Source organism: Pan paniscus, chromosome 17 (genome assembly GCF_029289425.2).
Source record: "Pan paniscus chromosome 17, NHGRI_mPanPan1-v2.0_pri, whole genome shotgun sequence".
NCBI classification, from domain to species: domain Eukaryota; kingdom Metazoa; phylum Chordata; class Mammalia; order Primates; family Hominidae; genus Pan; species Pan paniscus.
This window is the reverse complement of record NC_073266.2, coordinates 38,961,942-38,989,604: the sequence shown is the minus strand read 5'-3', so window position 1 is coordinate 38,989,604 and position 27,663 is coordinate 38,961,942. Positions and strand designations below refer to the sequence as shown.

At 40.7% G+C, this 27,663-nt stretch overlaps 1 protein-coding gene across 4 annotated transcripts in view; it reads left to right on the top strand.

Annotated features, from left to right (window-relative positions):
• The window catches only part of ESCO1 (establishment of sister chromatid cohesion N-acetyltransferase 1), a 71,956-nt gene that overhangs the window by 29,041 nt on the left and 15,252 nt on the right, over positions 1 to 27,663 (top strand). For all 4 annotated transcript variants that reach the window (XR_004667618.3, XM_034943944.3, XM_014342291.5 and 1 more), the window contains 4 exons: positions 4,132 to 4,246; positions 6,024 to 6,084; positions 7,890 to 8,004; positions 11,213 to 11,344. Coding sequence is in view for 3 of the 4 variants with exons in the window: in XM_034943944.3 (XP_034799835.1) it covers positions 4,132 to 4,246; positions 6,024 to 6,084; positions 7,890 to 8,004; positions 11,213 to 11,344 (423 nt within the window). In the remaining variant the exon portion in view is untranslated. The remainder of the gene's footprint in view (positions 1 to 4,131; positions 4,247 to 6,023; positions 6,085 to 7,889; positions 8,005 to 11,212; positions 11,345 to 27,663) is intronic.

The window sequence follows — 27,663 nt, the reverse complement described above, 5'->3', positions numbered from 1 at the left end:
GAGTGGAATGTGATTTAGGCAACACGTTTGGTGGCACAAATAGAATTAGAATCCAGGTGTTCTAATTCTTAGCCCAGCATTCTTTCTAAAACAACATACTCTGAACATTAGAAATCATTTGAGCCAAAAAAGTAGTCATGAATAGAGAAAAAAGTCAAGTCATTTCAAAGTTTTGCAAGTGATTTAAAGTTCTCTTTTGAGACATTTTGTCTAGGAGCAAATATGAGTGCATTAGGAGTCTGGGCTTTATTCCAGAAGCCATGAAAATAGATGAGTGTCTATTATTTTTCTTAAAGGGAGAAGACACCATATTGTACTCTCAAATTTTATTTTCTATATAGACAGGAATGCAAGCATCAATTAAAAGATGATTGTTCAGAGAGATTTTACCAGTCACTGATAGTAATTAGAAATAAGTAGTGAGTTGTAGTATGAGTAATAAGTTGTGGCTTCGTGCAGAGATGTAGTGGCTTTTTATTCAGGATTGTGTCTCCAGATACAGTTGGAGAGTGTGTCTTCTAATTGCTTGCTGCATAAATGCCTGTCAAAACTCAGAAGGCAGTTTATGGAGAGTATATTGATGGATATGAAATCTAATTCATTCCTTTGTACTAAACTGTACTTGAATGAAGATGTTTATGTAGACCACATTATTTTGACCTTTGATAACATTGCTTTTACTGAAAGATACTTTGAATTTATGCAGCCCCTCTGTTTGGAGGAACATTATAAGAAACCATCCTGCCAGGCGTGGTGGCTCATGCCTTTAATCCCAGCACTTTTGGGAGGCTGAGGCAGTTGGATCACCTGAGGTCAGGAGTTCGAGACCAGCTTGGACAGCATGGTGAAACCCCATCTCTTCTAAAAATACAAGAAATTAGCTGGGTGTGGTGGTGCACACCTGTAATCCCAGCTACTCAGGAGGCTGAGGTGGAAGAATCATTTGAACCTGGGAGGCGGAGGCTGCAGTGAGCCAAGATCACGCCACTGTACTCCAGCCTGGGTGACAGAGTGAAAGTCTGTCTTCAAAAAAAATATATCCTAAGAAACTTGTTGCTATGTTAAAAATCTTACGGTTTGAAATTCTGGAATATTGCAAACATTTAGAATATAGCAGAGATGAACATTACTCTCATATGTCTACCACCCAGATTTGACAAAAGTTAACATTTAAAAAAAATTACTGAAAATCCTTTAAAGTTACAAAAGGTACATTACAGGTGTAGATGAAGACTGCAACTCTTTTTTTTTTGAGATGAAGTCTCACTCTGTCACCCCGGCTGGAGTGCAGTGGTGCATCTCGGCTCACTGCAGGCTCCGCCTCCTGGGTTCACGCCATTCTCCTGCCTCAGCCTCCTGAGTAGCTGAGACTACAGGCGCCTGCCACCACGCCCGGCTAATTTTTTGTGTTTTTAGTAGAGACGGGGTTTCACCCGTTGGCCAGGATGGTCTTGATCTCCTGACCTCCTGATCCTCCCAACTCGGCCTCCCAAAGTGCTGGGATTACAGGTGTGAGCCACCACGCCTGGCGGAAGACTGCAACTCTTTATTCCATTTACCCATCTCCCTATAGTTAAAATGTGCTCCTAAAGTGGATGTGGATCTTTTCAGTTTTTATTTCTGTGATTTTATGTGTATATAAATTCATAAAGAATACTTAGCTTTGTTTGTGTTTCAGTGTTTTACAAAAATACTAGCACATATATTTTTGTAACTTGGCTTTGTGTAATCAACATTATATTTGATACTTATTGATACCTGGGTATTTTTAAAACTATGGGAATATACCACAAGTTTATCTTTTCTTCTATGAAAAGACTTTCACCTTGGGCCAGGCACAGTGGCTCATGCCTGTAATCCCAGCATTTTGTGAGGTTGAGGTGGGAGGATCTCTTGAGCCCAGGAGTTTTAGACAAGTTTGAGCAACATAGTGAGACTCCCTCTCTACAAAATAATTTAAAAATTAGCTAGGAGTGGTAATGTGTGCCTGTGGTCCCAGCTACTTGGGAGGCTGAGGCGGGAGGACCTCTTGAGCCCAGGAGGTTGAGGCTGCAGTGAGCTGTGATCATTTCATTGCATTCCAGCCTGGGTGACAGAGTGAGACTCTATCTCAAAAGAAAAAGAAGACTTTCACCTTTCAGATTGTTTCCAATTATTTTTCACTAATCTCAACATTTTGACCACTGTCACAGAGTGATCAGGAAATGTGGTGGTGACCATATTGGTTCAGGACATATTTGAGTGTCTGCTGTGTTCAAGGTGCTGTGCTGTGCTAGGGCCATAGAACATGGATAGGTTTCCTGCCCTTAAGGAGTTTCCATTTCCATTTCCCTGAGATAGCCACTGTTGATGGAGTTTGGAGTATTTTTTTCTTTTTTGAGACGGAGTCTTGCTCTGTCGCCAGTCTGGAGTGCAGTGGTGTGATCTTGGCTCACTGCAACCTCCGCCTCCCGGGTTCAAGTGATTCTCCTGCCTTAGCCTCGTGAGTAACTGGGACCGCCACCACTCCCAGCTAAGTGCAATGGCATGATCTCGATCACTGCAACCTCTGCCTCTTGGGTTCAAGTGATTCTCTTGCCTCTGCCTCCTGAGTAGCTGGGATTACAGGTGCCTGCCACCACACCTGGCTAATTTTTGTTTTTTAGTAGAGACGGGGTTTCACCATCTTGGCGAGGCTGGCCTGGAACTCCTGACCTCAGGTGATCGGCCTGCTTGGGCCTCCCAAAGTGCTGGGATTACAGGCGTGAGCCACCATGCCCGGCCTCACGCCCAGCTAATTTTTTTGTATTTTTGGTAGAGACAGGGTTTCACTATGTTGGCCAGGATGGTCTTGATCCCTTGACCTCATGATCCACCCGCCTCAGCCTCCCAAAAGTTCTGGGATTACAGGCGTGAGCCACCACGCCCCGCCTGAAGTATTTTCTTTTGTTATTTACTAATTGAGTATCTGCTTTGGCAAGGTTCTGAATTAGAGGCTATTGGGAATAAAAAGGTAAATATAATATGGTTGTTGCTTTTAAGCTTTATAGGTAAGTCAGACACAAATAACTGATTGAAAACAAAAAGTGATAAGCACATGAAAGAGATTTAGACAAAGTAGATGAAGAACAGCTAGAGAAGATTGGGAAAGGCTTTATGGAAGAGGAGCAATGAGTTGAATTTATATAGGGGGAAAGGTATTCTGGATCAGCACTATCCAGTAGGAATATAAGTGAGCCACATACGTGATTTAAAATTACCTGGTAGCCACATTAATGGAGTAAAGAGAAATAGATAAAATTAATTTTAATATCTTTTATTTAACCTGTCTTTTTTTTTTTTTTTTTTTTGAGATGGAGTCTAACTTTGTCACCTAGGCTGGAGTGCAGTGGCACTATCCTGGCTCACTGCAACCTCCGCCTCCCAGGTTTAAGTGATTCTCCTGCCTCAGCCTCCCGAGTAGCTGGGATTACAGGTGCTTGCCATCACACCCAGCTGTTTTTTGTATTTTTAGTAGAGACGAGGTTTCACTGTGTTGGTCAGGCTGGTCTTGAACTCCTGACCTCAAGTGATCCGCCCGTCTCGGCCTCCCAAAGTGCTGGGATTACAGGCATTAGCCACTGTGCCCGGCTGGGTGCTTAAGTTCAAAATCTGGTGTGATTTATGCTTTCAACACATTTCAAGTGATACCACATTTTAAGTGCACTCACTAGTTAGATGTGGGAGTGATGACCATATTGGACATTATAGTCTAGACAGACTTGGAAAAAAGGTATAGAGCCAGGAAACTATTGAATATATCTGTGGAAGAGATATTTCCTTTTTTTGAGATAGGGTGTCACTATGTTGTCCAGGCTGGCTTCAAACCCCTGGGCTTAAGTGATCCTCCCCTTTTAGTGAGGCTTCTGAGTAGCTGAGACAACAGGCATGCACTGCTGTACCCTGCTTATTTTTAAATTTAGCATGAAGGGTAATAATGGGCCCTGATGGTGAGAGGGTAGCTTGTAGCAAGATCATGGGGAGACTTCATGTCTGTATTAATTACTCCAAATAAAAAGTATGTTAAATTTTTTTAGTATGCTAAAATTTACTGAAAGTGTATTTAGATAAAACCCAAAGTTGATGTAAAAATTTTGAATTATATGTGTTCAGAATTTCAGCCAATGTTTGGAATCCAAGCTAGAAAACAGTCCAGTGGAAAATGTTACTGCTGTTTCGACTCTGCTCAGTCAAGCAAAAATTGATACAGGAGAGAATAAATTTCCAGGTAATACTTTGGAAATATTATTTGGATTTCATAGTCTTCAGTGACATTTTTGTCAGTATTACAGAAAATGTTATATACCAAATAGGGTTGTTAAATTCTTTTTAACCATTGCTGTATTTTTCAAATATGTGATTATCATGACTATCACCCATGCTTTCAGAATTACTTCTGTTGATTGGTTTGTTTAAAGTACCTAAGTACTACCCTTTGACTCCCTACCAAAAGTTCTTTTGTTTTTTAAACAACTTTTATTTGTGACTTACTTTCTTGAGAAGTGTTCTTAATGAATTGCATTAAATAGTGGTAGCAGCTTATTTCTTAAGTACTTTATTATTTGTGCTTTACCATTTCAGGTTCTTATCTTTAACCCTTATTTACTCAGTTTTCCATCTGAATGATCCTATCTCTAAATTAAGGATTTAATAAATGCTGCAAATTGTCCACTTTGCAAATTGTCCAAAAGCTTTAGTTTTGGAACCTTGTGAACTTTTTTTTTTTATAACACATTATTTGGGCCGGTCGTGGCGGCTCAAGCCTATAATCGCAGCACTTTGGAATGCCTAGGCAGACAGATCACTTAAGGCCTGGAGTTGGAGACCAGCCTGGCCAATGTGGTGAGACCTCCGTTTCTATTTACTAAAAATACAAAAAAAATTAGCCAGGCGTGGTGGTGCATGCCTGTAATCTCAGCTACTTGAGAGGCAGAGTCAGGAGAATTGCTTGAACCTGGGAGGCAGAGATGAGCCAAGATTGCACCACTGCATTCCACCCTGGGTGACAGAGTGAGAATCTGTCTCAAAAACCAAAAAACCAAAAGAAAAAAAAATTATTTGAACTGTTGGATGAGGATTTGGTCACTTATATTGGATGAGACAGCAGAGGGTATAGAAAAGAAATCTCTTAATTCCTGTTGTTTCTCTGCTAAATGAAAGGTATACATGGAACAAAATGTTGAGTTCGGATAATCATTGACATGATTTAACTTTTTCTCTGAGTTGGGGAAGAGAGAATGTAATATAAATAGGAGAAATGCATTTATTCATTAGAAAATAAAATGAATTGCTTATTGCCTTTATTATTCTGACTAAAATTCCAGAGACCATCTTTTTTTTTTTTTTTTTTTTTTGAAGCAGAGCCTTGCTCTGTCCTCCAGGCTGGGGTGCAGTGGCGCGATCTCGGCTCACTGCCACCTCTGCCTCCCAGGTTCGAGCAGTTCTCCTGCCTCAGCCTCCTGGGCAGCTGGGATTACAGGCACACATCACCACACCCGGCTTATTTTGTATTTTTAGTAGAGACAGGGTTTCCCTATGTTGGCCAGGCTGGTCTCGAACTCCTGACCTCAGGTGATCCGCCTGCCTTGCCCTCCCAAAGTGCTGGGATTACAGATGTGAGGCCACCATGCCCGGCGTCTTTTATTTTTATTTTTTTAAACAAGAAAATGTTTTCATTTGTTTCTACTTAGAGATTATATAATTATGCAGGCATTGAAACAATTTCCTTATTATTCAGTCCTAATAATTGCTGGTTAAATTAGAGGCAAGCTAATCTACCATTACATCTCTTTGCAGCTTTGTAGTCTGAGTATGAGACAGCCTTTCTGCCTTTTGTCTGAAGAATGGTATCTAGGAAGAAGGTTCTAATTTTATCAGATGGTCTTTATTAAAAATAAGTCATTTAATGCATTGAAGGTTTTTTTTTATGTATAATGATTTTATCCATTAGATGGAAAACTAGTATAAAACTCAATATATAACCCACCTTCTTGATTAAATTACAGGTTCAGCTCCCCAACAGCATAGTATTCTCAGTAACCAGACATCTAAAAGCAGTGATAACAGGTAAGCTATTAATTAAATTTTAGAGCTTAAGGATTTTAACTTAACAAGTTTTGAGTTTAGGGGATTCTTCCCTAAAAAGTTATGCTAGTAACCCTCAGTTTACCTACAGATTCTCTTTTCATTACAGCTTTTTCTATGCCTATACATACTGTTTACTATGGACATTTTTTCTACCCTACTACCTCATTCTTTATCTCTTTATTTATTTATTTTTTAGAGTTGAGGTCTTGCTCAGTTACCCAGGCTGGAGTGCAGTGGCACAATCACTGCAGCCTTGAACTCCTGGGCTCAAGCGATCCTTCTGCCTCAGCCTCCCACGTAGCTAGGACTATAGTGTGGCACCATACCTGGATAATTAAAAAAAATTCTTTTTTTAGAGAGAAGGTCTTGCTATGCTGCTCAGGCTGGTCTCGAACTCCTGGCCTCAAGTGATTCTCCCACCTCGGCCTCTCAAATCTCTGAGATTATAGGTGTGAGCCACAGTATCTGGCAGCTACCTTATTCTTCTAAATTCTGCATTAAATTTCATTGTGTGACTTTACCGTGGTTTAACAGTTCTATGCTTTATGAACATTTTGGATATTTCTGGTTCATTTCTATCCAGAAAAGACAAATCCTATGTTAAACACATGTATCTTTGCTTACTTGTATGTCTGTATCTCATAGCTATAGAACTTATCCTGCATTGTCAGACTTTCCTCCAAAGTGGTTGGCCTGTCTCAATAGTGTTTGAGAATGCCCTTTTCCCTAGACTTCTAGAAATACTAGGTATTAGCAACATGTAAGAGTGTTTAAGTAAGATTAAAAGCTTTTTGTTTTCTTTTTAATGTCAGAATTAAATAGATCTGACTTATTTTGCCTTTTGGATTAACAACAAACAGTATTTAGTACAAATTGGAATGACTTAGATAGCTAAAACTATAAAACTTAAAAGCATATTCAAACTGTGGTAAGTGTTGCCTTTTTTTTACTGAAAATTAGTTTTTGTTTTTTTACTGAAAATTAGTAATTTTCTTTCCCCCTTTATTTTTATTATTATTATTTTTTGAGACGGAGTCTCGCTCTGTCGCCAGGCTGGAGTGCAGTGGCGTGATCTCGGCTCACCGCAACCTCCGCCTCCCGGGTTCAAGCAATTCTCCTGCCTCAGCCTCCTGAGTAGCTAGGACTACAGGCACACGCTGCCACGCCTGGCTAATTTTTATTTTATGTATTTATTTTTATTTTAGTAGAAACGGGGTTTCACCCTGTTGCCCAGGCTGGTCGCGATCTCCTGAGCTCAGGCAATCTGCCTGCCTTGGCCTCTCAAAGTGCTGGGATTATAGGCATGAGCCACCATGCCAGGCCTGCTCCTTGATTTTTAAAAGGTTTTTCTCCCTCTCTTGAAGCTGAAATTTATCAGCGTTGTGTAGAAAATAAGTTATTTTTGCCGGGCGCGGTGGCTCACGCCTGTAATCCCAGCACTTTGGGAGGCTGAGGCAGGCGGATCACGAGGTCAGGAGATCGAGACCATCCTGGCTAACATGGTGAAACCCCGTCTCTACTAAAAATACAAAAAAAAATTAGCTGGGCGTGGTGGCGGGCACCTGTAGTCCCAGCTACTCAGGAGGCTGAGGCAGGAGAATGGCATGAACCCAGGAGGCAAAGTTTGCAGTGAGCCAAGATTGCGCCACTGCACTCCAGCCTGTGCGACAGAGTGAGACTTCGTCTCAAAAAAAAAAAAGAAAATAAGTTATTTTTTCCCCTTCCAATGATTTGAAATGACTTGGATCTGTAACATTTAGTAATTTTATTTTATTTTTTTTAAGGGAGACACCACGAAATCATTCTTTGCCTAAGTGTAATTCCCATTTGGAGATAACAATTCCAAAGGACTTGAAACTAAAAGAAGCAGAGAAAACTGATGAAAAACAGTTGATTATAGTAAGTACACAACTTGACCATTTTGGTGAATTGTTGTTAGAACCATCTTAGTATATTTCATGTTGCTATAATACGATATCTGAGGTTGGTAATTTTTATAGAAAAGAGGTTTATTTGGCTTGTGGTTCTATGGCCTGACATCTGCATCTGGTGAGGGTGGCAGATTGCTTCAACTTATGGAGGAAAGCAGAAAGGGAGTGAGCTCATGTGCAGAGAGACCACGTGGTAAGGGAGGAAGCAAGAGAGAGAAACCAAGGAAGCCAGACTCTTTTTTTTTTTTTTTTAACCCTGCTCACCCCAGCAGGAGGGCATTTGAGGGCATTAACCTATTTATGCGGGATTCACCTCTAAGACGCAAACACATCTCTCTAAGCCCCACCTCCAAACACTGTCACATTGGACATCAAATTTCCCCATAAATTTTGGTGGAGACAAATCAAATCATATCAAAATCATAGCAGCATTGTATTTATGCAAGGTTTTAAAGAATAAATTCATTCACTTTTGCCAAAGAGCCTTTTTGTCATAATAAATTTTAGTATGAAAAATGTTCCCAGGCCAGGTGCAGTGGCTCATGCCTATAATCCCAGCACTTTGGGAGGCCAAGGCGGGTGGATCACCTGAGGTCGGGAGTTTGAGACCAGCCTGGCCAGCATGGTGAAATCCTGTCTCTACTAAAAATGCAAAAATTAGCCAGGCGTGGTGGCAGATACCTGTAATCCCAGCTACTTAGGAATCTGAGGCAGGAGAGTCGCATGAACCTGGCAGGCAGAGGTTGCAGTGAGCTGAGATGGTGCCATTGCACTCCAGCCTGGGCAACAGAGCGAGACTCTGTCTCAGAAAAATATTCCTGGTGTTATTACAACCCCCTTCTTAAATAGTGACTTTGTCTTGTAACAGTAATTGTTTTCATACTTCTAGTTTTATAACAAATTGTGATACTTTATTTCACATCTGTTACTTTCTTAGATTTGTCATTTGATCACTACCTCCTTTCAGTAGTTGATTTAAATGTTAAAATAACATGGAACTTGTCCAGGTGCAGTGGCTCACGCCTGTAATTCCAGCACTTTGGGAGGCCGAAATGGGCGGATCACCTGAGGGTGGGAGTTCAAGACCAGCCTGACCAACATGGAGAAAGCCCATCTCTACTAAAAATACAAAATTAGCTGGGCATGGTGATTCGTTCCTATAATCCCAGCTGCTCGGGAGGCTAAAACAGGAGAATCCCTTGAACTCGGAAGGTGGAGGTTTCGGTGAGCTGAGATCGTGCCATTGCACTCCAGCCTGGGCAACAAGAGCGATACTCCATCTCAAAAAAAAATAATAATAATAACATGGAACTTAATGTATAAAATGATTTTGAATATCTATATTGCAGAGTACATTATTATTTTAAAGTTACATTTTAAATTACAGGAAGATAAATTGGAAAACAGGAGATATTTTGATTAAAAATCTAACTTGAATGAGTGAATATAAAAAAATTAAGGCACCCAAAGTACTAGGAACATTTATGTAGTTACAGTCAACATAATCAGTAGGATTTTTTTTTTTTTAAGATAGGGTCTCATGCTGTCACCCAGGCTAGAGTGCAATGGTGTGATCACAGCTCACTTGCAGCCTCAACCTCCCAGCCTCAAGTGATCCTTTCACCTCAGCCTGCTGAATAGCTGGGACTAACAGACATGCGTCACCACACACAGCTAATTGTTAATTTTTTTTTTTTTGTAAGACGGAGTCACCCAGGCTGGAGTGCAGTGGCACAATCTTGGCTCACTGCAACCTCTGCTTCCCAGGTTCAAGTGATTCTCCTGCCTCAGCCTCCCTAGTAGCTGGGTTTACAGGCACGCACCACCGTGCCTGGCTATTTGTTGTATTTTTAGTAGAGATGGGGTTTCACCATGTTGGCCAGGCTGGTCTTGAACTCCTGACCTCGTGATCCAGAGTGCTGGGATTACAAGCGTGAGCCACCTCAGGTGGCCCCCCAGACTTTTAAGACATTAAAAAATGGAATGGATTGGGTGCGGTGGCTCATGCCTGTAATCCTAGCACTTTGGGAGGCCGAGGCAGGTGGATCACCTGATGTCAGGAGTTTGAGACCAGCCCGGCCAACATGGCAAAACCCAGTCTCTATTAAAAGATACAAAAATTAGCTGGGCATGTTGGTGGGTTCCTGTAATCCCGTCTACTCAGGAGGCTGAGGCAGGAGAATTGCTTGAACCCAGGAGTGGGAGGTTGCAGTGAGCCAAGATGGCGCCACTGCACTCCAGCCTCAGTGACAGAGCAAGACTCTGTCTCAAATTAAAAATAAAAATAAAAAAGAGTCTACCTGGGTGCAGTGGCTCACACCTGTAATCCTAGCACTTTTAGGAGGCCGAGGCAGGAGGATTGCTTGAGCTCAGTTCTAGACCAGCCTGGGCAACATGGTAAAATTCTCTCTGTGCAAAAAATATAAAAATTAGCCAGGTGGCGAGGCGTGGTGGCTCATGCCTGTAATCCTAGCACTTTAGGAGGCCAAGGCAGGTGGATCACCTGAGGTCAGGAGTTCAAGACCAACCTGGTCAACATGGTGAAACCCCATCTTTACTAAAAATACAAAGAATTAGTCCAGTGCAATGGCACGCTCTTGTAATCCCAGCTACTTGGGAGGCTGAGGCAGGAGAATTGCTTGAACCTGGGAGGCAGAGGTTGCAGGAGCCAAGATCATGCCACTGCACTCTAGCCTGGGTGACAGAGCGGGACCTTGTCTCAAAACAAAAACAAACAAAAATTAGCCAGACATGGTGGCACATCCCTGTAGTCCCAGCCTGGGTGACACAGTGAGACCGTGAGACCCTGTATCAAAAAAACTTTTTCCTCTACACACTAGTAGTATAATTATTGCAAATACGAAATATATATTAGTTCTCATTCATAGAGTATTTCCTATTTGGGGCTTTAGGACTAAGTTTGTAATATTAAAGCTATTTGTCAGTTTTTAAAAAATTGTTATATGCCGTGGATCAGGTTACTAAAATGGAAACATTTCCTAGTAAAATTACATGCAGATTTCAGATTAACATGTTATTTTTAGTAATTAACATTGAATGTTATTCATGTAGATTAAACAATTCTTACTTTATGCTCACACTATAGCCTTAGAGGCTGATATTCTGAAATAATTCTTTTGGGAGGAAAAAAACTTTTGTGTGTTTTTTGTAAATAGGATGCAGGACAAAAAAGATTTGGAGCAGTTTCTTGTAATGTTTGTGGAATGCTGTATACAGCTTCAAATCCAGAAGATGAAACACAGCATCTGCTTTTCCACAACCAGTTTATAAGTGCTGTTAAATATGTGGTAAGTGGAATTTGTGAATTCTAAAATGCAAAAATCAGATAATTAGGTCGGTCTCTTAATGAGATGAGTTGCCAAATTTAAATCACTGAAAAATTTATGTTTTTAAGAGATAATAATATGTACAAAGCACATGTAGTATGTATACTGGCTTTTTAAAAACAAAGCCAAACATAAAAACCAGCTAATTTATTCTGACTGGTTTATGTTGTGGGATTTTGAATTTAAATTTTACTTTTCTAAAGTAGTGATTGTACTTGTCAGAAGTAATGCTATTTAACTTGTATGTTTTTTAATAAAATTCCTTTGATTTCAATAATTATTTACTGTTGATAAATCTATTTAATATTTACATTTCTTGGCACAGTTTTATATTGGAGATTGATCGTGATAGGTATTATACCAAGTAGGTTGTTTGGAGATTTCCTTTACCTTCTCTTTGTTATCATGAGGGTTTTTCTTTATAAGATTAAAAAAGAAAAATTCTAGAAAATTAAGACCTCAGAATTTGTAGTATACTAAAAAAAAAAAAAAAAAATTCCCACAGAGTAAATCTGTTTTAGTACAAAATATATTTTTTAATGGAAGTGCATTTTAGGCATAATGGGTATTATTTAATATTTGTGGAAATAGCAAAAATTTTTTAGCAATATTGAACCATTTCAGATATCTTGTGAAAATAGTAATTTAATTGAATTGCTGTTTACCCATATCTGAAATGGAATCTCTTTTTATTGTATACATGTTACCTTCAGTACTGTACACTCACATTAATAAGACCTCCAGGATATCTGAACTGAGATCACCAATTCATTTCATATAAATCTTTATATAGGTACCAGATACTAGATTATTTAAAGGTCTTTATTGGCCTCCGTTAAATTCATATGCTTGTATTAATACTTACCTTCGGTTGAAGGGTTTGTATTCATTGTTTCATTCATCCAGCTACTTCTACCCAGGATAGGGTGAGTTTTTACTTTTTTGGTTCTCTACCTGTGGTCATCCTTTATATTTCTTATTTCATCTGACTTTTCCACACACTCTCTCCTACCACTTCACCAAATATAAGGTGCGTGGACATAGAATATCTATAGCTGGATATTGTTTTATCATTTGAAATTTGTACTTTTTCAATTTGACTATGTTAATATCCTTGCATTGTGAAAAGAAAAATAGTTCTATCAGGTAGCTAAATTATAGAATACTTCTAGGACAAAAATAGTTCAGTATATTTTATATACAAACCTCGTAGAGGAAGTTAGTTCAAGTAAATTCTACTCAGTGTACATTATTCAATTCTGGTGATCATTTAGTTTCCTAAAATTATAAAAACATTTTATTTCAAAGTCTTAATTCTTCACCTTAAGGAAAATTCTTAATTTCTGAGAGGAAAAGTAAATAAATCAATCAGGAAATATCTGCTCTACTCTTCCAAGATGTCAAGGGAAGTTGATTTATGGAACAAGGTGAAGTCCTCATCTTCCAAACACATTCTGGCTCTCTTGCAAAGCAGCAAAGCAATGTAGCAACCTAGGGAAGATTATTTCCTGCCCTAGCCAGACCCCTCCTCCAACCCCCCCTTGATGGGACAGAGCCATGGGTTATTTTTTTCATATTTGAAATAAGCTCAAGAGAAGGAATTGAGTTTAGCAGTTGGCCATTCTTTGCTGTTATCAAGGTCGATACTCTTATCTTTTGCTGTTTTCAAATGTAGGTATACACAGAGTCTAAGGAAGAGACTCTTCCAAAACATTGTGGTATTCTATAGTGTATGGAGAGAAGAAGAAAACGTACCTATCTTAAAGCTGTTCTGCTATGATCACTGTTCTAGATTTTGGGTTGTGACTTTAAAACATTTATTGGGCTTTTCATTTTATGCCTTTCATAGACATTAAGTACTCACAAATGCTTGACAAAATATCTTAATTTTATTTAATGCCAATTTTATCTGTTAGGTTTGTCTGTTGGTGAGAAGTATATAGAAGAAGTCATATGGTACTCTGGTGTTAATTCATGTTAAATGGACAGTATCAGGAAGTGGAAATAAAGTTTTGTTCTACTTAAGACTAAATATAGAATAAATTAGAAACAACTAGTTTTACTTAAAACAAGTTTTTGTTTTTTTTGTTTTTTTTGTTTTTTTTTTTGAGGCAGAGTCTTGCTGTGTCACGCAGGCTGGAGTGCAGTGGTGCAATCTTGACTCACTGCCTCCTCCACCTCCTGGGTTCAAGCAGTTCTCCTGTCAGCCTCCCAAGTAGCTGAGACTACAGGTGCATGCCACCACTCCCAGCTAATTTTTGTATTTTTAGTAGAGATGGGGTTTCACTGTATTGGTCAGGCTGGTCTTGAACTCCTGACCTCAGGTGATCCACCCACCTTGGCCTCCCAAAATGTTGGGATTACAGGCATGAACTACTACGCTTGGCCAAAATTTTAATCAAACATTCTGTAGAAAATAAGATAAATACCTTTTTCTTTGGGTAAAAATTTTTTCCAGGCAGATTAATAATCTGATAACAATTGGAAATGGCTAAAAGTCGTATTTTCAAAAGGTTAAAATAAAAGGTAGAAAATACAGTAAGAAAATTTTTTCTTACTGTATTCTTTCATTTTACCCCATCTGCTTGGCTGACACCATTTGGGGAAATGAATTTTATTTGACTTATTAGAAACTAGGAAGCAGCCGAGGCAACGTGTGGAACCCCATCTGTACAAAAAAAGTTAGCTGGGCGTGGTGGCATGTGCCTGTAGTCCCAGTTTCTTGGTGGGGCTGAGGTGGGAGGATCGCTTGAGCTCAGGAGGTTGGCTTGAGCCCAGGAGGTTAAGGTGAGCCAAGATTGCATCACTGCCTGCGTGACAGAGCAGGACCCTGTTTCAAAAAAAAAAAAATCCCAAAAAACAAAAAAGCCAAAAAACTATTTAGGAAGAAACCTCTTAATGCTTTCAGGTGGAGCCTGGACTCTGGTTTAGACCTAGGAAACTACTTCAGTTTCCTTCCAGAACTAAGGTACTGTTCCCTAAAGATGTGAAGAGAAAGCACGAGTTCTCTCCCCTGGCATACATATTGAGCCACGTTGCAAGGCCAGGAAACTGCCAGAAACCTATCAGGAACCTATCAGGAACTCAGCTATATTTGAGCTTTTAGTAATGCCAAAGAACAATGTATGGGTTCTTGGCTGAGAAAAACTCAATCCTTTTTTCCTGTATTATCCTTCTTAACTCCTTTGAATTAATTCACATCTGAGTGAATGTTGTGTGGAGAGCACTACTCTCGGGGCTATGCCCTTTCCTTCAAGTTTAGGAACAAAGGCTGAAAGAAATGAAAAGTTAATAAAAGATCTAAGTAACCATTAAAGCAATAAATCAATATTAAATATTTAAATAAATCATACATTAGCTTTGCAACTTAGAAGTGGTCAGAATGGTTTGTTTTCATAGACAGGAAAGAGTTAAGATTTGATTTTTAAAATGAACATAGATAGTCATCTATGATTGGTAACAGTACAACTAAAGAGAAAGCTTAACATTTTTGTGAGGAATAATGAGTAGATCATTTTTATTGAATCAGGATTTTTGTGGATAATGAGACTAGAAAAATACAATCAAGTCAAATTGTGATACTTTGATTTTGAAAGCTATATGTACTTTATTCTTTCTGTTCTTTTAAGTTTTGAAAAATCTCGAATATTTTGAATGATAAAAATTTAAATAACGTTAAAACAATATTTAGATGAAGTGTAGGGAGAGAAGTAATATTTCAATGGCATAGATAGACAGTAGTATACATATTAGGCATGTATAGTGAGTGCTGAATTACTATGACGTTGGTAGAAATAGGAAAGAACATTGATGAGAAACTTTGAAGAAAGAGTCGACAGTACCGGTCAGTGGCTCATGCCTGTAATCCCAGCACTTTGGGATGCCGAGGGGGTGGATCACTTGAGATCAGGAGATCAAGACTAACCTGACCGACATGGTGAAACCCCATCACTAGTAAAAATACAAAAATTAGTTGGGTGTGGTGGCACGCGCCTGTAATCCCAGCTACTCAGGAGGCTGAGGCAGGAGAATCGCTTGAGCTTGGGAGGCGGAGGTTGCAGTGAGCCGAGATCGTGCCACTGTACTGCAGCCTGGGCAGCATAGCGAGACTCCATCTCAAGGGAAAAAAAAAAAGAGTTGACAGATCTCTGATTGGCTACAGAGCTGTGCTGTCCTGTGAAGTAGCCTCTAGGCTACATGAAATTAAAAATACTGTTCTTCGGTCGTACTATCCAGTGCTTAAAAGCCACACATTGCTAGATGCTACTGTGTTAGGTGGTATATAGAATGTTTGCATCATCACACAGAACGTTCTCTTGGATAGTGCTGCTACAGAAAGTTGAGGAAAGAAGTTACATGTGATTAAATTTTTGATTTAGGGAAACCATGTTCCAGTAACTCTTGCTTAATCTTTATTTTTTTATGTGAAATTTGAGTGCATATAATTTAATTATGTATACTTTATTCCTTTTCAAGATTGTTAGGAAAAAGAGGAAACTGGGCATTAGAGAAAAGAGAAGTGAATAGTAGTAGAGCAGGATTAGAGATTTTTTTTCTGATTTTTAAATTTTATTTTTATTTTGAGTCAGTATCTTACTCTGTTGTTCAGACCAGAGTGCAGTGGCACAGTTATAGCTCACTGTAGCCTCAAACTCCTGGGCTCCAGCAATCCTCCCACCTCAGCCTCCTGAGTATCTGGTACTAAGTTGTGTGCCACCATGCCTGGCTAATTTTTGTATTTTTTGTAGAGACAGAGTTTCACCATGTTGCCCAGACTGGTCTTGAACTCCTGAGCTCAAGCTATCTGCCTACCTTGAGTTCCCAAAGTGCTGGGATTATAGGTGTGATCCACTGCGCCCAGCCTGTTTTATTTTTTGAGACAGGGTTTTGCTGTGTTGCCCAGGCTGGAATGCAGTGGCGCAATCATAGCTCATTGTAACCTCAAACTCCTGGGCTCAATCTTTCTTAGCCTCCTGCGTAGCAAGAACTATAGGCACAGGCCACCAGGCCTGGCTAATATTTCTTTTTCCTTTTGGGACAGTGTCTCGCTCTGTCACCTAGGGTGTAGTGCAGTGGCACAATCATGGCTTACTGCAGTCTCAACCTCCTGGGCTCAAGCTATCTTCCTGCCTCACCATCCTGAGCAGCTGCCACTACAGGCGAGTGCCACCACACCTGGCTAATTTTTAAGTTTTTTGTAGAGATGGGGTTTTGTTTTGTTGCCCAGGGTGCTGACTTTATGAGTGTAAGCCACCATGCCTGGCCTAGACCTGTTTTAGATCCACAACAAAATTGAGCAGGTAGTACAGAGAGTTCCCATATACTCCTTAATTCCACACGTGTATAGCCTCCCTCACTGTCAACATCCCTTATCATAGTGGTACATTTGTTATAACTGGTGAACCTACACTGACACATCATTATTTCCCAGAATCCATGTTTCATATTAGGATTTTCTCGTATATTCTGTGGGTTTTGAGAAATGTATAATGACATGTATTCACCATTATGATATCATATAGAATAGTTGCACTGTGCTAAAAATTCTGCTTTGCTTATTTATCCCTTCTTCCTACCTTAACCCCTGCCAACCACTGGTCTTTTTAATGTCTCCATAGTTTTACCTTTTCTAGAATGTCAGAGTTGGAATAATATAGTATGTAGCCTTTTCTGATGGGCTTTTTTCACTTAGTAATATGCACTTAAACATCTCCCATGTCTTTATTTAGTTAGTTTGAGACGAAGTCTTGCTCTGTCACACAGGCTGGAGTGCAGTGGCGTGATCTCTGCTCACTGCAACCTCCGTTTCCCGGGTTCAGGCAGTTCTCCTGCCTCAACCTCCGGAGTAGCTGGGACTACAGGCGTGTGTCACCACACCTGGCCAATTTTTTTATTTTTTATTTTATTTTATTTATTTATTTTTTGAGACGGAGCCTCACTCTGTCCCCCAGGCCAGAGTGCAGTGGCGTGATCTCTGCTCACTGCAACCTTCGCCTCTCGGGTTCAAGCGATTCTCTGCCTCAGCCTCCTAAGTAGCTGTGACTGCAGTTGTGCACCACCACTCCTGGCTAAGTTTTGTATTTTTAGTAGAGATGGGGTTTCACTGTGTTGGCCAGACTAGTTTTGAACTTCTGACCTCAAATGATCTGCCCCCTCCGTCTCCCAAAGTGCTGAGATTCCAGGTGTGAGCCACCACGCCTTGCCTAATTTTTTATTTTTATTTTTTTAGTAGAGATGGAGTTTCACCATGTTGGCCAGGCTGGTCTTGAACTCCTGACCTCAAGTGATCCACCCGCCTTGGGCTCCCGAAGTGTTGGCATTATAGGCATGAGCCACTGAGCTGGGCTCCCATGTCTTTTTATGGCTTTGAAAGCCCGTTTCTTTTTAGCGCTGTGTGATATTCCATTGTCTGGATGTATCACAGTTTATCCATTCACCTACTGCAGGATGTCTTGGTTGCTTCAAAGTTTGGCAATTATGAGTAAAGCTGCTGTGTATAGGTTTTTGTGAGGACATGTTTTCAGCTCTTTTTGGTAAATACCAAGACGCTTGATTGCTGGATCGTATGGTAAGAGTGTGTTTAGTTTTGTAAGAAACTGCCAGACTCTATTCCAAAGTTGCTGTATTCTTTTGCATTTCTATCTGCAATTAATGACAGTTTGCCTTGCTTCATGTCCTCACCAGCATTTGGTGTTATCAGTGTTCTGGATTTTGGCCTTTCTAGTAGGCTTGTAGTGGTATGTTACTGTTTTAATTTGCATTTCCCTATTTTCATGTGTTTATTTTCCATTTGTATATCTTCTTAGGTGAGGTCCTTTGCCCATTTTTTATTTTATTTATTTTAATTTTAATTTTTCAATCAGGCTGTTTTCTTATTGAGTTTTAAGAGTTCTTTGTATATTTTGGGTAACAGTTTTTTTTGTGTGTTTGTGTTTTTTTTTTTTGACAGAGTTTCCTTCTTGTTGCCCAGGCTGGAGTGCAGTGAGTGGCGCAACAATCTCGGCTCACTGCAACCTCCACCTCTCGGGTTCAAGCGATTTTCCTGCCTCAGCCTCCCGAGTAGCTGGGATTGCCGGCATGCGCCACCATGCCCAGCTAATTTTGTATTTTTAGTAGAGACAGGGTTTCTCCATGTTGGTCAGGCTGGTCTCAAACTCCCGACCTCAGGTGATCCGCCCGCCTCAGCCTTCCAAAGTGCTGGGATTACAGGCATAAGCCACTGTGTCCAGCCAGGTAACAGTTTTTTAATCAGATACTTCTTTTGTAAGTATTTTTTTCCAGCCTGTGGCTTGTCTTCTCATTCTCTTAACAGTATCTTTTTCAAAAAAAAATTTTTTTTTTTTTTTTAATAAAAATAGAAATAGAGTGTTGCTGTGTCATCTTAGCTTATTTCGAACTCTGGGTGCAAGTGATCCACCTGCCTTGGCATCCCAAAGTGCTGGATTACAAGCAAGAGCCACCGTGCCCAGTCCAAAAAATACTTTTAATTATACACTTTTTCTTTTGTGAGACAAGGTTGTGCTCTGTCACTCAGGCTGGAGTGCAGTGGTGTGATCACTGCTCACTCTATCCTTGACCTCCTGGGCTCAAGCAATCCTCCTATCTTAGCCTTCCTAGTAGCTGGGACCACAGGGGTACACCACCGTGCTTGACTAATTTTTTAATTTTTTGTAGAGTTGAGGTTTCCCTATATTGCCCAGCTTGGTCACAAACTCCTGAGCTCAATCAGTTCTCTTGCCTCTGCCTCCCAATGTGTTGGGATTACAGGTGTGAGCCACCATGCCTGGCCAACAGTATCTTTTAAAAAGCAGACATTTTAAATTTTAATGAAGTCCAGTTGATCAGTTATTTCTTTCATGAATTGTGCCTTTGGTATACTTAAAATGTCATTGCCATACCCAAGGTCATCTAGTTTTTCTCCTGTGTTATCTTATATTTCTGCATTTTATGTTTAGATCCATTTTGAGTTAATTTTTGTGAGAGATGCAAGGTCTGTGTTTAGATTACTTTTACATGTAGATGTCCAGTTCAGCACCATTTGTTGAAAGGCTGTCTTTTCTCCATTATATTGCCTTTTCTCTTATATCAAAGATCAGTTGACTTTTTATGAGTCTGTTTCTGGGTTCTCTGTCCTGTTTCATTGATCTGTTGTTTCACCAGTACCACTGTATTAGTCCGTTCTCACGCTGCTATAAAGAACTGCCTGAGACTGGGTAATTTATAAAGGAGAGAGGTTTAATTAACTCACAGTTCTGCATGGCTAGGAAGGCCTTAGGAAACATAATCGTTGCAGAAAGGGAAGCAGATTTGTCCTTCTTCACATGGTGTCAGGAGAGAGAAGTGCCGAGCAAATGGGGAAAACCCCCTTATAAAACCATCAGATCTTGTGAGAACTCACTGTCACAAGAACAGCAGCATGGGGGTAACTACCCCCATGAGTCAATTACCTCCCACCGGGTTGCTCCCATGACACGTGGGGATTATGGAAACTATAAGTCAAGATGAGATTTGGGTGGGGACACAGCCAAACCATATCAACCACACTGTCTTGATAAGTAGCCTTATAGTAAGTTTTGAAATTGGGTAGTGTCAGTCCTCCAACTTTGTTGTTCTTCAATTTTGTGTTGGCTATTCCAAGTCTTTTCCCTCTCAATACAAACTTTATAACTAGTTTGTCAGTATCTACAAAATAGCTTGCTGGGATCTTTATTAGGATTGCATTGAATCTGTAGATTAAATCAGGAAGAACTCACCTTTTGACAATATTGAGTCTTCCTATCTGGTTTTGTAAATTTTTATTGTACATTGGAGATTGTGTGTAAAGGAAAAGTAGAGACTGAAGTAGATAGTATCCTTTCCCTTACCCATGAGTGCTTTCTCTTTTCTTTTGTCTTAACTGTGGTGAGGGGCTGATTGCTTTGATCTAATTAGAAATTGAATTGGGTCAGGTCAGAGTTGGGTTTGAAACTGTAGTTTTCTGTTCTGGTATTAGGTGTCTCTCTCCAGCTGAGATTGGGGATCTAAGCTCCACACGACGCTAGAACTCTCTATACCTTCCAGCCCAACTGCAGTTGTCCCATGGGAGAGAATTGGTAGATAATTATTGCTGTATTTGGAGTTTCTTCAGATTTCAGACTGCCATGTCAGGCCACGTAATTCTGGTTGGTTTCTCTTTGTTCCAGCAAGAGACTCTTCTCCTTGTCCTCTGTCTGTGGCAGGCTTGCTTGTTCACTCATGCTTCCAGACTTGGTCAACATCTTATGGTTAAAAATGGCTACTGGTGTCTGCTCACTTAGGAAGGGCTGGTTCGTCTCTGAAGATCAGTTCATTTAGACATTGAGTTTCTTTTTTTTTTTTTTCTTTTTTTGAGACGGAGTCTCGCTCTGTTGCCCAGGCTGGAGTGCAGTGGCACGATCTCGGCTCACTACAAGCTCCGCCTCCCAGGTTCCTACAGGTGCCGCCACTACGCCTGGCTAATTTTTTGTGTTTTTAGTAGAGACAGGGTTTCTCTGTGTTAGCCAGGATGGTATTGATCTCCTGACCTTGTGATCTGTCCGCCTCGGCCTCCCAAAGTGCTGGGATTACAGGCATGAGCCACTGCGCCCCGGCCTGGACATTGTGTTTCTATACATTTTCAGTGTCTTTTAAAAAAACATGCTTTTTGTTTTCTTTTTTTTTTTTTTTTTTGAGACAGAGTTTTGCTCTTGCAGCCCAGGCTGGAGTGCAGTGGCGTGATCTTGGCTGACTGCAAGCTCTACCTCCCGGGTTCATGCCATTCTCCTGCCTCAGCCTCCCAAGTAGCTGGGACTACAGGCTCCTGCCACCGTGCCCGGCTAATTTTTTGTATTTTTAGTAGAGGCGGGGTTTCACCATGTTAGCCAGGATGGTCTTGATTTCCTGACCTCGTGATCCGCCCATCTCGGCCTCCGAAAGTACTGGGATTATAGGCGTGAGCCACCACGCCCGGCCAACACATGCTTTTTCATTTATTGGGTGTTTTGTTATTACAACAGTTACAGTGATCTTTTGTGACCTCCTTTATCCTAAATGGGAGCAGAACTCCCAGAGATGTACATTGTGATAACATTTTTCAGTAATAGACTTGTTGGCTTTGTTTAATTTTGGCTGTAGAGGTGGAGTGGAATTTGGACCATGAGTCTTTTAAAGTCATAAGCAATACCGATGAACTCAATGTGTTTGCTAAGTCCAAATGACCTTTGAGATGAGATTTACATCAAATAAAGTATTTCTTACATACTGGGATATTGTTGCTACCTATTGAAAAGTGCTTAAAATGTGAATCCTAATAAAGAGATTTTTAGGATTCTTTAATATTTGAAGACAGAAGAGAAAAAAGTATCATAATTCTTCCCATTTGACTTTTTATTGGGTCTGACCCAGGCATATCTTATGAGAAATATTCATATAGTCGTAAGGTTTAGATGTTATAGTAGAAGTTCACTTAATCAACGTAATTGGGAAAATTGGATCAGTTAACTAAATAATAACTGAATATCTAAAAAGTTGATGACTGTTGGTTATTAACTGACCCAGTTCTCCCAATTACGTTGATTAAGTTGATGAGACTCTTCTTGTTCTCTGTTGCAGGCTTGCTTGTTCACTCATGCTTCCAGACATAATCAACATCTTAGGGTTAAAAATGGCTACTGGTCTCTGCTCACTTAGGAAGGGCTGGTTCATTTCTGAAAATCAGTTCATTTAGACATTTTGTTTCTGTGCCTTTTCAGTGTCTTTAAAAACACATGGATTTTCATTTATTGGGTGTTTTCTTACTACAGTAGGTACAGTGATCTTTTGTGACCTTCTTTTTTTTTTTTTTTGGAGATGGAGTCTTTGTTGCCCAGGCTGGAGTGCAGTGGCGTGATCTTGGCTCACTGCAACCTCTGTCTCCTGGGTTCAAGCAGTTCTCTTGCCTCAGCCTCTCAAGTAGCTGGGATTACAAGCATGTGCCACCACACCCAGCTAATTTTTGTATTTTTAGTAGAGACAGGGTTTCAGCACATTGGCCAGGCTGGCCTTGAACTCCTGACCTCAGGTAATCCACCCGCCTCGGCCTCCCAAAGTGCTGAGATCACAGGTGTGAGCCACTGTGCCTGGCCTTTGACCTTCTGTATCCTAATTGGGAGCAAAACTCCCAAATACATACATTGAAACCAACCGGACCAACATGGTAAAACCCCGTCTCTACTAAAAATGCAAAAATTAGCTGGGCGTGATGGTGTCTGCCTGTAATCCCAGCTGCTTGGGAGACTGAGGCGTGAGAATCGCTTGAACCCTGGAGGCGGAGATTGCAGTGAGCTGAGATCGTGCCACTGCATTCCAGCCTGGGCAACAGAGCGAGACTCTGTCTCCAAGAAAAAAAACAAGGAAGTCTGGAGGTGTGTCATGTCATGGTGGTTCCATCTAGCAGTTCAATAGTGTCATCATGAATGCTGGCCATTTCTCATTCAGCACTCTGCTGTCCTTAGTGTGTTGACTCTTGTGCTTCACAGTTGTAACATCATGGTCCTAAAGTAGATTTCTGTAGTCCAGATACCATATTCAGGTTCAAAGCAGGAATGTTGGGTGAGATGGATACTCAAATGGCATTTTGGGGTTTGTTTTCTTTTTAGAGACAGGGTCTCAAAAATTAGAGCAGGGTTTTATATTAAGAAACAGCCTTTACAAGCAAGTTGTATCAAATGATTCTACTTCTAGGACCCTATCTTATGGAAATGCAGTTTTTGAGATCAAAATACTGGAGCTAATGGTTAAAAGACCCAGACACATTGATACTTCAGAAAACTCTGTAGCTGTTAATAAGGAGGGAATAGATTTATATTTCTTTCTTTCCTCTTTTTTTTTTTTTTTTTAAGAGACAGGGTCTTGCTCTATTGGCCAGGCTGAAGTGCGGTGGTGCGATGAGCTCACTGTTGCCTTGAACTCCTGGGCTCAGGGGATCCTCCTGCCTGAGTCTCCCAAGTAGCTGGGACTACAAGCATGTGTCACCATGCCCAGCTGATTATTTTACTTTTTGTAGAGATAAGGTCTTGCTTTGTTGCCCAGGCTTGTCTCAAACTTCTGGGCTTAAGCAACCTGCCTGCCTTGGCCTCCCAAAGTGCTGGGATTACAGGGGTGAGCTACCATGCCTGGCCAATTTTCAAATTTAAAATTTTTTTTTGAGATGGATATTGCTATGTTGGCCTGCTGATCTTGAAATTCCAGCCTCAAGCAGCCCTCTCACCTCGGCCTCCCAAAGTGCTGGGACTACAGGCATGATCCACCACCCCCCTGGCCTTTTTATTTTTGATTTTTTTGAGACAGGGTCTTAACTTTGTTGCCCAGGCTGGAGTGCAGCGGCGCAATCATGGCTCATTGCAGCCTCAACCTCTCAGGCTCTAAGCGATCCTCTTGCCTCAGCCTGCTGAGTAGCTGAGACTACAGGCATGTGCCATCACACTCAGCTAATTTTTCTATTTTTTTTTGTAGAGACAGGCTCCTACTGTGTAGCCCAGGCTGGTCTCAAACTCCTGGGCTCAAGCAATTGTCCTGCCTTGGCCTCCCAAAGTGTTGAGATTACAGGTGTGAATCACTGTACCTGGCCTTCCTATATTTTTTAGTTCATAGCATTCCCACCACCAAGAATGCCATCCCATTTTTATCTGTGCCTTTCAAGCCCAGGGAAATAACTTTTCTTTTTCTTTTTTCTTTTTGAGACGGAGTCTTGCTCTGTTGGCCTGGCTGGAGTGCAGTGGCGCCATCTCAGCTCACTGCAAGCTCCGCCTCCTGGGTTCACGCCATTCTCCTGCCTCAGCCTCCTGAGTAGCTGGGACTACAGGCACTCTCCACCATCCCCGACTAATTTTTGTATTTTTAGTAGAGACAGGGTTTCACCTTGTTAGCCAGGATGGTCTCGATCTCCTGACCTCGTGATCTGCCCACCTCAGCCTCCCAAAGTGCTGGGATTACAGGTGTGAGCCACTGCGCCTGGCCGGAAATACTCTTTTCTATGAATATTTTTCTTTTATTCCTCTCTTATCCCAATAAGCGTTTTCTCTATCTTCCTAAAACTATTTTAACACTTTGCTTATATTATTTTGCCTTTTCTTGTAGGTTCCTGCTTCAGTTTGATAGCTGTTTTTTTGAGAATTAAGAAATATATTAAATATACATATTGATAGACTGATTTTGGATTCAGAAACATTGAAGTATAATAAATAAAGCTTATTTTAGAATCAAGGAAAATTTCCTTTCAAGCATATACTTTATTGCACCTTGTATTAAAGACATTTGTATACTATATGTTTCTCCTATTAGATTTATAAGATTCTTGAGGTCAGTGTGGCATAGTAGAAAAGAAAGTGAGCTTAACTATAGAGATGTAGTTTCCTAATGAGCCACTTTCTAGTTGTATGACCATAGCAAATTAACTCTTTTTCTCTTTAGTTTTTTTTTTTTTTTTCAAATCTGTAAGCAATGACAGTAATCTCTTATGTGATAATTTTTTCCTAGGCTTATTTATTTCTTAAACATTTATTAACTGTTGACCTTGTTTTTAAAAATTATTATAAAGATCTTTTATGTAAGTTCACAGATCAGTGCGAGGGACGATGGATAAACATTTAAATAGTGTGGAAAATGCTACAGTAGTATTTTAGGATATACAGGGTATTATATAGAGCATAGAGCAAGGACATATGACAAAGATTGGAAAAGTCGGGTTAGCACTTAATAAATTCAGAAAGGATAAGTAGGAGTCCCTTGAGCTCAGAAGGGTATAGAGCAAAGGCATATCAGGCCAAGAGAGCAGTATGTGAAAGGCCAGGCAAATAAAAGTATTCCATTATGACTTGTGACTGTGTTGTATTGGAAAAGCTGCAAGAGATAAGGCTGAAAGAGGTAAATGGGGGACCGGATCATGAATGACCTTGTAAGGCAGGAAGGCATTGAAGGTTTAAAAACCTAAACCAGCCAGGCACGGTGGCTCACACCTTTAATCCCAGCACTTTGGGAGGCCAGGGCGGGAGGATCACTTGAGCTCAGGAGTTTGAGACCAGCCTGGGCAACATGGCAAAACCCTGTCTCTACAAAAAATAGAAAAATCACCTGGGTGTTGGGCTGCATGCCTGTGGTCCCATCTACTCGGGAGGCTGAGTTGGGAGAGTTGCTTGAGCCTAGGAGGTTGAGGCTGCAGTGAGCCATGATTGCACCACTGCACTCCAGCCAGGGCAACAGAGTGAGACCCTGTCTCAAAACAAAAACCAAAACCTACTAAAACAATTAAAATGCTTAGTTGCTGTAATAATCGGAACTGTTATTTATTGAGTACATATTATTGTGCTAGGCCCTATGGTCAACATTTTATAGTGTTTTCTCATTTAGCTTCTCAGTCGTTTTCTGTTGTTTTTTTGTTTTTATTTGTTTTTGGTGGAGGCAGGGTTTCACCATGCTGCTCTAACAGGCTGGTCTAGAACTTCTGGGCTCAAGTGATCCTCTTTCCTCTACCTCTCAAAGTATGGATTATAGGTGTGAGCCACTGCACCAGGCCTGTTTTTGTATCTATTTTATAGGTGAGGAAACCAAGTTTTAGAGAGGTTAAGTAATTTGCCCAAAGCAGGGCAGCTAGTGAGTAGCAGAGTTTGCATTCGAATTTTAGGTTTTTCTGATTTTTGAAATCCTCCTTACCACTATGCTATACTGCCAAGATAATGGTTTGTATACATGGTAGGTAGTCAGTACAAATTTACTGAATTGAGAGAATTTTTCCATGTGTATGTCACTTTCAAACTAGTAGTAATATCTAAGACTTTTAAACACTTTGAAGTTCAATATGGCCATATGGATTAGACACACATCTTTACCAGTATTGGGTTTTTTTTGTTTTTGAGATGGAGTTTCGCTCTTGTCACCCAGGCTGGAGTGCAGTGACATGATCTCTGCTCACTGCAACCTCCGCCTCCTGGGTTCAGGTGATCCTCCTGCCTCAGCCCCACCGAGTAGCTGGGATTACAGGCGTGCGCCACATGCTCAGCTAATTTTTTGTATTTTTAGTAGACATGGGGTTTCGTCATGTTGGCCAGGCTGGTCTCGAACTCCTGACCTCAGGAGATCCACCCGCCTCAGCCTCCCAAAGTGCTGGGATTACAAGTGTGAGCCACCACGCCTGGCCTCAACTTAACTTTTTAAATTACTATTGAAATGCCTATTTTTCTAATTCCTTTAGTAAATTTTTTTTTTTTTTTTTTTGAGACGGTGTCTTGCTCTATTAACCGGGCTGGAGTGCAATGGTGTGATCTCGGCTCGCTGCAGCCTCTGCCTCCCAGGTTCAGGGGATTCTCCTGCCTCAGCCTCCTGAGTAGCTGGGATTACAGGTGCCTGCCACCAAGCCTGGCTAATTTTTGTATTTTTAGTAGAGACGGGGTTTGCCATGTTGGCCAGTTTGATCTCGAACTCCTGACCTCAAGCGATCTTCCCACCTTGGCCTCCCAAAGTGCTGGGATTACAGGCATGAGCCACCGCACCTGTCCAGTAATTGTTTTTAACTAAAATTTTTACTGACTTATAACATGTAAAGAAAGTACACAGGCTAGACATGGTGTCTCACATCTGTAATCCCAATTCTTAAGGAGGCTGAGGTGGGAGGATGGCTTGAGCCCAGCACTTTGAGACCAGCCTTGGCAACATAGTGAGACCCCATCTCAACCAAAAAAAGAAAAAGAAAGTACACAGCGAGTACGCAGCTTAATAATGGTGTATTTTCACAAAGTGAACACACCCATGTAAGAAGAAGCAACATTACTGGCACCTCCAAAACTCCTTTGTGATCCTATTACAGTCACTGCTTTATCACACTTCAGGTCTAGCTGCTCCTGTTACAGTCACTACTTTACTGCACTTCGGGTCTGGCTGCAACGCTGACTAGATTAGTTTTGCATTTATTTTTTACTTCTAAATACTTGAACAAACCTTGGGCCATTGGTACAGTTTTGACAATAGGCAATTTGAATTTTCCAAAACAAGTTTAATACAGCACACACACACACAGTAATGAACCCCTTTGTACTGATCACCTACCTTCAACAATTCATGGATAATCATCTTCATCTAACTTTCCCAATTATTTTGAAGTAAACTTAGGCATCATGTTATTACTTTAGTAGATATTTCTAAGTATGTACTTCTTTTTTTTTTTTTTTTTTGAGATGGAGTTTCACTCTTGTTGCCCAAGCTGCAGTGCAATGGCATGATCTTGGCTCACTGCAACCTCCACCTCCTGGGTT